Source organism: Manihot esculenta, chromosome 5, assembly GCF_001659605.2.
Source record: "Manihot esculenta cultivar AM560-2 chromosome 5, M.esculenta_v8, whole genome shotgun sequence".
Lineage (NCBI taxonomy): Eukaryota > Viridiplantae > Streptophyta > Magnoliopsida > Malpighiales > Euphorbiaceae > Manihot > Manihot esculenta.
The window spans coordinates 28,182,888-28,194,381 of record NC_035165.2 but is presented as its reverse complement, the minus strand read 5'-3'; the positions used below and the strand labels follow the sequence as shown (position 1 = coordinate 28,194,381).

The following is an 11,494-nucleotide window of genomic DNA, read 5'->3' as shown; positions in this document are numbered from 1 at the left end:
TTTTTAATAATATGAAGATAGTATATTATAATTAAAATTAAAATATTTTAATTAAATCTTAAAATATTAAAAAATAAAATAAAAAATCAAATCAAATTAAATCGATTCAATTCAAATTATTCAATTTAATTTTCATAAATACTAACTCACCCCTTTGGCTGAGATTTGTAACATCTCTTTGGATAAACAAATTGCTATTTTAAATCCATTTTTGTTCTTTTCAGTGGGATAGTTATGCCTTGCTCTCATAGATTGCCATATACTTGTCAATCCACTGGAATTGAAATCTCATAACAGAAATCTATTTTCATCTCCATAACCAATTAACTATGGACCTGAATGTGCAAAGCTTTACAATTACTGGGTTTGTTTCTTTAATTTTCATCTACTTTGTATTGCTCATAAGAACAAAGATTGCTCCAACGAGCAGTACAAGAGAAGCTCCTGAACCAGCTGGTGCATGGCCAATAATTGGCCACATCCACCAACTAGGCGGAGCTAATCAGCATCTTCACCAAACGCTTGGAAACATGGCCGACAAGTATGGGCCAGCCTTCTGCATTCGCCTAGGGAACTTTCGTGCTTTTGTAGTATCCAGTAGGGAAGTTGCAAAAGAATGCTTCACAACTAATGACAGAGCCTTTTCTTCCCGTCCCGTCACAGCAGCAACAAAGCATATGTGCTATAACAATGCTGTGTTTGGATTCGCACCCTACAGTCAACATTGGCGTGAGATGAGAAAGATAGTGATGCTTGAACTTCTCTCCAACAGTCGGCTCGAGGCGATCAAGAATGTCCAGGCTTCTGAAGTGGATGCAGGGATAAGAAAGCTTTACTGTTTGTGGGCTGAAAATAAGAGCCGTACTCCTGTGCTTGTCGAACTTAACCAATGGTTAGAGGATATTACATTTAATGTGATTGTTAGAGTGGTGGCTGGAAAACGTTATACTGCAGGTGCATCTCATGATGGTGAGGCGAGACGTTGCCAGAATGCGATTGCTGAGTTTTTTCGCTTGATGGGCATTTTTGTGGTTTCCGATGCATTTCCTTTTTTAAGGTGGTTGGATTTCCAGGGGCATGAGAAGGCAATGAAGAAGACAGCCAATGAATTGGATGCCATACTTGGAGGTTGGCTGGAAGAGCATCGCCAAAGGAAAGTTTCCGGACATGTCAGGACTGACGAGGATGAGCAGGATTTTATTGATAGGATGTTGTCGGCGGAGGACAGAGGTCATCTCTCCGGTTTTCCATACGATGCAGATACTAGCATCAAGTCCACTTGTCTGGTATGTCCATTTACAAAATAAATATGCACAATTAAATATTTATGATTAATTATTAAAATTAAATAAAAAATAAATTTAAAAATTATTTAAATCAATTTAAACGGAGTAATAACATTTAAACACAAAGTATTGTAACAGACCAAACAGCAAGTCATGTAATAAAATCAGCCTTGCACGCGGACAAAAGGGTTCAAAAGGTGCGCGAATCCCCGAATCTCTAAAGGCCTCGCACTCTGTGCCAAATCCTACCCAGGAAAAGCAATTAGTGCTGAATCTTGTGTGGGTTCAGCATCGAGTGCCGAATAGGAGATTGGATTTTGTTACTCGAGATGCCGAACTTGGGTTTTGTCTCGAACCCTTTCGTCGAGTGTGAGGCGAGTTTATTATATGAATTACTACTTGGATTATATCAATTGTTAAATATAGATATTTAATTTTGGGATATATTTCTTGGAAACTCTATTGCTTGCAGGCTGTTATAACAGGGGCCAGTGATGCAACAGCGACGACATTGACTTGGGCCGTGTCATTGCTTCTGAACAATCAGTTTGCTCTGAAGAAGGCGCAAGAGGAACTAGACCTTCATGTAGGAGCTGAACGTCTGGTGGATGAATCAGACATAAAAAATCTTGTTTATCTTCAAGCTATAATCAAAGAAACTCTCCGCCTGAATCCCGTAGCTCCACTTTCAGGACCTCGGGAAGCCATGGAAGATTGCACTCTAGCAGGTTACAATGTCCCAGCTGGCTCTCGCTTGATAATAAACGTATGGAAGATCCAAAGAGATCCAACAAGTTGGACAGATCCACTGGAGTTTCAGCCAGAGAGATTCCTTACAAGCCATGTTGATGTTGATGTAAGAGGAAAACACTTCGAGCTCATTCCTTTCGGTTCAGGCAGACGAGCGTGCCCAGGTGTAGCACTTGCTCTCCAGGGCCTTCATCTCACGCTTGCTAGGCTCCTTCAAGCATTTGATTTGGCAAACTCCAACGACGAGCCTGTAGACATGGCTGCAAAATCAGGAATGAATACAGCAAAAGCAACGCCATTAGAGGTTCTTGTTTCCCCTCGTCTCCCTGCCACACTCTATTCTATTGTCAAAGATTAAATTCTATTTCCTCGGCGTCCATGTGATTAATTAACCAAATTGATCTAAGCAGAATCAGTACAAGGCAATGTTGATGGCTATTTACCAACAGAATATTCAATAATAAACAAGGAACAAATAAAATTAACATTTTTGAATTTTCATTTTGTAAAATTTCACACACTAACAAACAAAATTGATTTTCACCATTAATTATTACGTATTTATACTTCTATTTTAAACCATTCAATACTAGGGAGTGTGAATTAGTCTTTTTAATTTCAAATATAATTAAGCCGAAAAAACTTATAATCAAAATAAATATTATGAATTGAATCTAATCTTAAAAAAAATAAGACCAAACGAAATCAAATATTTTGTTTAGTCTTTTTTAATTCAGTTTAATTAATTTGGATAAAAGTACCATAGCAGCCCCCTAATTCCATTCAACTATATTCAAACCATTTTTCAAATAATCAAAATAAAAATCAAGCGGAGGGAATAATAATAGGTTTTATATTGTGCGATATTGTGAATAGAATCGTCTCAAATAATGAGAGAATAAAGTATTATATATCTGATTATTATTTAGACTATCAATTATAAAAAGTAATTATAAATTTTAAATAAAATAAAAAAATAAAACTAAACATTCAACAAGCTAAAATTTGTGAAACAATTAATATTAAATAATATGTAATTTGATTTCAATTCAATTAATTCATTTGGTTAACAATCCAATTTTAATTATCAAATTTAGAACAAATAATTATAAGGTAATCGAATCTCCCTTCCGAATAAGATGAAATTAATTAATTAAAAAGTATCATCTATTTCCCAATAATCTGATAATACTCTAATTAATTTCACAAACATGATTATTTTATTTAAGATTCCATAGGTCAAATCTTTATTTTCAATCCAATTTCCAATTCAGTTCTAAAACATTCCCTTCCAATATTAATTTCAACATAAAATCATTAAGTATCCCTAGTTACTTAAAAGCATTATTTTAAAAATTGAATAATAGATTGGTAAAGAAAAATAAATTCAAATAAATGAAAGAGAATCAATAATCCAAGTTATGTCAAATTTTCTTTAAAAAAAATTTAGTTGCTCAGGTTCAATAATAAATTTTATTGAAAAATTATCTAAAATCATTTTAAAATAATTGTAAATAAAAACTTTAGATAAATTTCTCCTTTTAGATCTTCTAAATTTTTTTTTTTTGAATTCTTGACAATTTTCTCCATGTATATATATATGTTGAAGAATGGATAAAAAGTTTTAATCTCTCAATTATGATGTATTGATACCTTTTAAAACTCTTAATCCATAGTCCTAATGGAAAATATAGATAATTTGAATTTCTGACAAATATATGGGGCGGAGTGCATGGAAAATAGCGAATCACGGGGTAGACCATGAAAACATGGGTCTACTCGTGTTTTATACTAGATGATTCGGTCTTAAAATCGATTGTCTAAAGAAAAATACGGGATAGAAGGCAAAATACGGACTAGAGACAAAAATACAGAACCGTCTCATATTTTTATCTATTTCTTTAGAATCCCTCCAAATTGTTTCAATTTCTCTATAAAGTCTCTTTTATTCTTTAACTTGTTTCGACCGATAAAAAATACTATAAATGAAATAAAAATATAACTGTCTCATATTTTTGTCTATTTCTTCATAATTCCTCTAAATTGTCTCAATTTTTCTTTAAAATGTTTTTTTTATTTTTAGACTTGTTTTGACCGATAAAAAATACTATAAATAAAATAAAAATATTAAAATAATAGACTAAAACCTCATTTAAATTAAATAAATATAACTCTAAAACTATACGAGTAAATGTGTAAAATTTTACCATGATAATGGTTTAATAATTCTTTTCAATAATCAATTACTCAGAAATATTAGATATTTTTCAATAATAATAATAATAATAATAAAAGGTAACTCCTTGCAGAGATTAAAAAATGGCAATACAAATAGTGGTGGTATTGTAAAACCTATGAATTAATTTTTTTTAATTCAAAGTTTATTAGTTAAAAAATTTTAATTTAAAGTACTTAATTATCAAAAGTTATGTTATTTAATGTTTTAATTTATAAGTACAACATGACATTCGGCTGATTTCATCTGACATCGGGCTGGATCTTTTTTTAATGAATGAAATAACTTTATTTTTAGAAAAAAAAAATAAATAAATAAAAAAAAAAACCCTCCTATAGCTCCGTGCTATACAGCAAATAAAAAGGTCTCAACTTGTCCGTCTCAATTTCAAAATTATTGACTTTCTCTTACTTTATTTTCAACATATGCCGGATATATTTTTCAAGGCAAATTGTTTAATAGATTTAATTAACCACAAATATGTGATTTTTTTTTATAGAAATTTGATTCAAATTTACTCAAATAATTTTTAAATTTATTTTTAAAAATTATTTAATAATTTAAGTTGAAATTTATATATTATTAATTTAATTAATAATTTGTCGATGTGGAAAAGAATTCTCAAGCAGGGAGCTAAATGTTTATTTTTCGTATTTTATAAATTTTTATTTGTCACTGTGTTAAGGGATATTAATTTTAATCTATGTTAGAAGATCATAGAGGTCGAAATCTGTGAGAGGAGAAAAAGCAGCAACGGCAAGCCTATGAAATGTCCCAGAAACATTGGGGCGTAGCTTCAGGTCAGAAAGTGAATTTGAAAAAGTCATCCATTATTTACAGTCCGAATGCTAAGGAGCAGGATCGTCTATTGGTAAATGATATTCTTCAAGTCTATCAAGATGGATTGATTGGAAATTATTTGAGTTTTCCGGCAATTATTGGTAGAAACAAGATTAAGCATTATTTTTTTTCTTTGGAATCTTGAATAATTAATAAAAAATCTCATATGATTTTTTTGTTTATTAATTCTATATTCTTTTTATGATTTAAAAAATAATAATTTTTTCAAATTATAGACCATATTTTCAACGATGTCTTTTAAAAAACTGAATTCTGCTTTTGAAGATGCAATGAACCATATCCTTGTTAGTGCACGCCGTTTACTTTGCTTTGGACTTTTGCTGCCCAACAAATGACTACTCATGTGCTTTTGCTGTCTTCAGTCATCGGTGCTTATCCTCTGAGAATTGTTATTTTCAATTGTCCTATTTTATGGCGTTTAGCTGCAATAATTTGATCAAATCGTCAAAGTATACTATTATATCAACCACAAATAAATTAATTTTACCCTCAATTATATAGATGGGATAAAATATTAAATTTTATTTTTTTATATAAATGCGTTCTGAATTAATCTTTAAAAAATATTTATTTCTCTTTATTTATTATAAAAAATATAATAATTAATAATTAATTAAAAAATTATAAATACTTGTACTGATAAAATAAAAAAATATTATATATGAGATAATTCAGATTCTATTATCTTTATAGTCATTTCAAAAAAAAAAAATTATTTCCATATAAAAAAAAATAAAGAGCATTAAAGAATCACTAAAAAATATGACTGTTTTTATCATTTCTCTTATTATTAAAATATTAAATAAATTTAAATAAAATCAATTATATGAAGGAAAATGTAATTCACATTTGTAAATTGTAACGTGTGATAATATTACTTAATTTTTTAATAATTATTAAGTATAAATTTAAATAAAAAATGAAATTTGATATTAGTAATTCTGCCTTTTAGCCATTCATGGACATCAATTCACATTGTCAAAGATTGTATAGTCAATATACCTCAGCACTTAGTTTTACTAAGAATGTGGTGGATTTGTCCTCTAGCAATTTAATTTTTTAAAAAAAAATATTCTGAAGCAGAATGTGAGTGATATCCGTAACTTCGTAGCCTCCATTTCTGGCAGAGTCTTGATTCTCGCTGCTTCATTGGTGGGAGAACAGGAAGAAGTTCTTGTTTACATAGATTTAACTTGACATAATGGATCTTCTTCCTCCATACATGATCGATATCACCCTCGGCCTTGGCCTTGCTGCTATAATTCTCTTTTACTACTATATCCTAAGGCGGTCCAAATTTGCCGAGGCCAAAACAGCTCCGGAGGCTGGCGGTGCATGGCCTATTATAGGTCACATCTCTTTGTTGGCAGGACGTAATCAGCTTCCCCACATAACATTAGCAGCCTTAGCTGATAAATATGGACCGATCTTCACCGTCAGGATTGGGATATACCCAGCTTTGGTGGTTAATACTTGGGAGTTGGCTAAGGAAATATTTACCACCAACGATGCTGCTGTTTGGCACCGCCCCAAATTCACAGGTCCAAAACTTCTGGGCTACAATTATACCAATTTCGGATTCACCCCTGACTTTGAGTACTGGCGCGAGATTCGCAAGTTAACGGCTTCAGAGCTACTCTCCAACCGCAGGCTTCAGCTACTAAAACATATTAGAGCCTCGGAGGTGCAGGGCTCGATAAAGAGTACGTACAAGTTCTGGACAAAATACAAAGATGAGACAAACCGAGTCAAGGTCGACATGCAGAGGTGCTTTAATGACATAAACATGAACGTGATTCTCAGGATGGTTGCAGGAAAGATATACTTTGGTGAAAATTCTGGAGGCGACGAAGGGAAGGCCCGGCCATTCCAGGCGGCGATGAGGGATTTCTTTCGCTTGTCAGGGCTGTTTGTAGCAAGGGATGCTTTTCCATTTCTTGGGTGGATGGATTTAGGTGGATATGAGAAGGCCATGAAGAGAACTGCCAAGGAATTTGACAGTATCCTTGAAGAATGGTTAGAGGAGCATCGCAGGAAGAGAGACACTGGCCAAGTTTCTAACACAGAGCAAGACTTTATGGACGTCTTGCTTTCGGTTCTTGATGGCACCGATCTTCCTGGTTATGATATTCATACTGTTATAAAATCCACAGCCATGGTAATTCTCAGAGTTTATATTTTTTTCAGGCTTTTATTAATATTTAAGCTGCTAGTCCACGTCTGTTTTGCAGGCTATTATTGCAGGGGGTACTGATACCACAACTGTTACAGTAACATGGGGACTAGCTCTATTGTTGAACAATCCGATTGCACTGAGGAAGGCCCAAGAAGAACTGGACATTCAAGTTGGCAAAGAAAGACTGGCGAATGAATCCGACATAGACAAGCTGGTATATCTTCAGGCAATAGTTAAGGAAACTTTGAGGTTGTACCCTGCTGGTCCATTGTCAGGACGAAGGGAACTCTCCGAGGATTGCAGCATCGGCGGCTACCATGTCCCTGCAGGAACCCGCCTGATAGTCAACAGTTACAAGATTCAAAGGGATCCGAGGGTGTGGTCAAATCCAATGGAATTTGAGCCAGAGAGATTTCTGAACAAACACAAGGAAATTGACGTTAAAGGTCAGAATTTTGAGCTGATTCCATTTGGTGCTGGTAGGAGATCATGCCCTGGGATAAATTTTGGAATTCTGATGGTTCATTTAGCTTTGGCAAGTTTCTTGCAAGCATTTGAGATGTCAACCCCATCAAATTCACCAGTTGATATGGCTGAGAGTGCTGGATTAACAAATAGCAAAGCCACCCCTCTTGAAGTTATGTTCAAACCTCGCTTGTCTGCTTGTCTCTATGATTAATTAAACATTAAGGTATTTGCATTTATATTATTGAAACCTTAGTTTTAAAATGATGTCTGCTTGTAACGCTGAATATTTCCAATTTCCATAGAAGGATGATCACAGTTACTGTAAATTAATTAGTTCTATTCCATTCAATAAGTTTTTTTTTCATCCTTAAATTTACTGTAGATTTTAGAGATTCATGGTCTAGATAAATATTCAGACATTCATTAAAGAAAAGTTCAGCAACGAATGGAAGAACTTGAAGCCCTGCGATGGTCACAACTTTAAAAGATATAAAAGAAATCAGTAAGAGCCCAGGTATATATAATCATAATACCCTTTAAAAAAATGGAATATTTTGTTACCTTTCATCTGAAATCGTTTTTAACTTAATAAATTCCAGCAACTTAATAAATTTACCTAAAGCAATATCACTAAAGTTTAGTAAAATTCATAAATTAGTTCATACTTCAATTTATGCAAAACATTTCAATTTTAATTTCATTAAACAATTATTCTTAATTGATATCTTTACCCAAAATAATAGTAAAATTGTTATCACAATCGAGAATAAATTAACGGTAAATCACTAATCAAGTCATCGTGTATCTCATTTAAATTGCATCGGAATGAAAGTCTTTTAGGACCAAGAATTCACCATTGCTTCACTTTGTAGTGTAATTCTCCACCGTGTTATGTCTTGGCTAAAAGCCATGGATGCTAGATTTCCATATATTGGTTCAGATCTGCTCCTCTCTTCATTTGCTATTACGTTATAGACAAACAATCAGTAGAGATTAGAATTGGCAGTGAACCTAAGGAACACACAAGCTCCCTCTAGAAGAGTACCTAAAGCCAACAGATAGAGAAGGCAAGGTACCTCACCACAATTGCAAATTCTCCAACCAAGAAACATCAAGTACAACTTTGGAAAGGCAACAAAGTCAAGCTCACTGTTGATATCCCTTGAAATGTTTTTAATTTTTTATAATAATATTTTTATTTATAACTAAATCAAATCAAATTAAGAAGCATGTAAAGTTTTCAAAAAAAATTAATTTACGTGAGAAATTCACAAGTACACAAGTGTAGAGTTTTACAATTATTATATTATTGATAGGAAAATATTTTGTATATCCTAATTCGTGGCGAAATTCTATTTACTTTAATATATTAAAGTACTCAATGACGATTTATTTTTAGGCTAAAAATTTGCTATAAAAGATTGAAATTGCTGTAGGAGATAGTGGAGCCAAAAATTAATTAATTAGGAAAATAAAATTCTGCAATACATTGATAATACGAACATACTTTCGTCCGAACGCAAATATCCTATACTTTCTTATGCATTTACATGCACAGATACAAAGTGGATAAACAGTTATTTATTGAACACACAAATCCTGGAAACGACAAGAGCTATTGCTCTCCTTCTGCAATCCCTTGCATTAGATTCCATTATCATTCAAAGCAACTGGGTGGCAGGCGAGGTGAGACAACAGCTTCAAGTGGAGTCATTTTCATATTTGTTAGTCCAATGCCTGGAGTCATATCAATAGCTGCATCTGTGGGAGTAGAAATTTCAAATGCATGAAGTAAAGTGGCTAATGTCAAATGGATCATATGAAGGCTATGGGATGCTCCTGGGCAACCTCTTCTGCCACCTCCAAATGGAAGCAACTCAAAATTTTGACTCCAGACGTCGACGTTCTTATGGGTTGTGAGAAACCTTTCTGGTTTGAACTCTGCTGGGTCTGGCCACACACGAGGGTCTCTTTGGATTTTCCAAACGTTCACCATCAGCCAAGTATTTTTTGGGACATGATAGCCACCTATAGTGCAGTCTTCTATAAATTGACGAGGTCCAGGGATAAATGCTGGCGGGTAAAGTCTTAGTGTTTCTTTAACTATAGCCTGGAGATAATCAAGCTTCTTGATGTCTTTCTCATCTACTAGTCTTTCCTTGCCGACAATTTTGTCTAGCTCTTTCTGAGCCTTGTTCAACACAGGCTGGTTGTTTAGCAATAATGCAAGTGCCCATGTCATAGCAACTGCTACGGTCCCATTGCCTGCAATTAAACTCTGCAAGTAATTTTTATTTGTCAAAATCTGCCGACAATCTACCGACAAGTTAACTCACTTGGCAAAGTATATGATTCTCTAAAATAATTTTTTATAATTTAAATCTACTAGTGCTTAATAGAAGTATGTTTTTCAAACAACAAATTATTTGCACCTTTAAAGTTAATTTTTTTGGATACTCTAAAATATAGTAATAGAAAAATTCATAAATTTTGTATAGTAAAAAAGGTATCTAATATATTACCAAGCATGTAGCTTTGTTGATTGTATCAGCATCGTAGCCTTCGAGGCTTTTGCCAACAAGGATTGAAAGCATTACGTCCATGAAGTCTTTCTCAGCTTCAGCATCATCAAGATTGTTATACCTCTTTCGTTTATGCTCTTGTAGCCATTTCTCCATGAAATCATCTAGTTCTTTAGCGGTGTTCTTCATTGCCTTCTCATGTCCACCCACATCCATCCATCCAAGAAATGGAACAGCATCTCTCAGGAAAAGCATCCCCAGATAATGAAAAAGCACCTTTATTACCTCTTGGAATCGTCGCCCTTCTTTCTCATCACCAACAGCACCAGCACCAAAGTATTTCTTGCCGATTACCATCCTAAGAAGGACGTCCAGATTTAAGTCACTAAACCACTGCTTCATTTCAATACTCTGCTTGTCCATGCATGCTCTGTACAACTCTTTTATGGAAGTTTCCACTTCCTGGGTTCTAATATGCTTGATAACCTCACTCCGGCGGTTAGAGAGAAGTTCTAAAACGGATATCTTACGTGTTTCCCGCCAATATGGACCGCCGGGGGAGAAAGGAAAAAAGGCATAGTTATAACCCAAGAGTTTTGCAGCTACTAATGCAGGACGGAAGGTCACGTTCGCATCATTGGTGGTGAAAATCTCCTTAGCCACCTCCGAACTGCTAACCACCAGAACAGGGTGTACCCCTATTCGCATGGTCAAAACTGGACCATATTTATCTGCTAGAGCACTCAATGTTAGATGAGGATCTTGGGTTCTTGCTAAAAGAGCAAAATGGCCTATTAAAGGCCATGCACCCAGTGGTTGAGGTGCGAGTTTGCCCTTGAAAGCTCTAGATTTCCATTTTCTTTGTAGATAGCATGAAAAAAGAAGCAAGGCAAAGACCCCAGCTATTGTAGTGTTAAAATAGGGAGAAGTATAATCCATTCTACCCAAAGATTTTGGTAGAGGAGAGGGAGAAAAGGAGGATGTTGTTGTTCAAATTAAGATTTGGGCACATATAAATATAGTTTCCGGAGAATTATGGATACATGATCCACATGCTTGCTATAATTTATCGCTAACTAAGACCATGGAAATGGATATATTTTACTGTGCAGTTATTGTAGAGTGGCATAATTTTTATTTATTTTATTTTTTTATATATGTTAAAAAATATAAATTTTTTTATTTATTTTTTAAT

General features: G+C 33.8%; 3 protein-coding genes across 4 annotated transcripts; 2 read left to right on the top strand and 1 right to left on the bottom strand.

The window, feature by feature from the left end:
- The first annotated feature begins 218 nt into the window (after positions 1–218).
- On the top strand, positions 219–2,581 carry LOC110615124 (xanthotoxin 5-hydroxylase CYP82C4). The gene is made up of 2 exons (XM_021756835.2): positions 219–1,286; positions 1,759–2,581. Exons 1-2 carry the CDS (start codon positions 330–332, stop codon positions 2,392–2,394), a joined length of 1,593 nt encoding a protein of 530 aa, XP_021612527.1. The 5' UTR covers positions 219–329; the 3' UTR covers positions 2,395–2,581.
- Positions 2,582–6,156: 3,575 nt separating this feature from the next.
- Positions 6,157–8,119, top strand: LOC110614346 (cytochrome P450 CYP82D47). 2 transcript variants are annotated; one of them, XM_021755864.2, is made up of 2 exons: positions 6,157–7,291; positions 7,347–8,119. In XM_021755864.2, the coding sequence occupies exons 1-2, from the start codon at positions 6,335–6,337 to the stop codon at positions 7,986–7,988; spliced, it is 1,599 nt and encodes a 532-aa protein (XP_021611556.1). In that variant the 5' UTR covers positions 6,157–6,334; the 3' UTR covers positions 7,989–8,119. The 2 variants fall into 2 exon arrangements, with proteins under 2 accessions (XP_021611556.1, XP_021611557.1); XM_021755865.2 differs by having other exon boundaries at positions 6,168–7,291; positions 7,365–8,119.
- Positions 8,120–9,220: 1,101 nt separating this feature from the next.
- Positions 9,221–11,292, bottom strand: LOC110616120 (cytochrome P450 CYP82D47). The gene is made up of 2 exons (XM_021758445.2): positions 10,300–11,292; positions 9,221–10,055 (listed from the first exon to the last, which is right to left on the bottom strand). Exons 1-2 carry the CDS (start codon positions 11,236–11,238, stop codon positions 9,435–9,437), a joined length of 1,560 nt encoding a protein of 519 aa, XP_021614137.1. The 5' UTR covers positions 11,239–11,292; the 3' UTR covers positions 9,221–9,434.
- Between the last annotated feature and the right edge of the window lie 202 nt (positions 11,293–11,494).

Excerpts from the sequence above, each read along its gene's own strand:
- LOC110615124 (XM_021756835.2), top strand. The coding sequence starts at position 330 with ATGGACCTGAATGTGCAAAGCTTTACAATTACTGGGTTTGTTTCTTTA. Across the intron at positions 1,287-1,758 it reads GCATCAAGTCCACTTGTCTG|GCTGTTATAACAGGGGCCAG; the intron begins GTATGTCCATTT and ends TATTGCTTGCAG.
- LOC110614346 (XM_021755864.2), top strand. The coding sequence starts at position 6,335 with ATGGATCTTCTTCCTCCATACATGATCGATATCACCCTCGGCCTTGGC. Across the intron at positions 7,292-7,346 it reads TTATAAAATCCACAGCCATG|TCCACGTCTGTTTTGCAGGC; the intron begins GTAATTCTCAGA and ends TTAAGCTGCTAG.
- LOC110616120 (XM_021758445.2), bottom strand. The coding sequence starts at position 11,238 with ATGGATTATACTTCTCCCTATTTTAACACTACAATAGCTGGGGTCTTT. Across the intron at positions 10,056-10,299 it reads TCAACAAAGCTACATGCTTG|AGTTTAATTGCAGGCAATGG; the intron begins GTAATATATTAG and ends AATTACTTGCAG.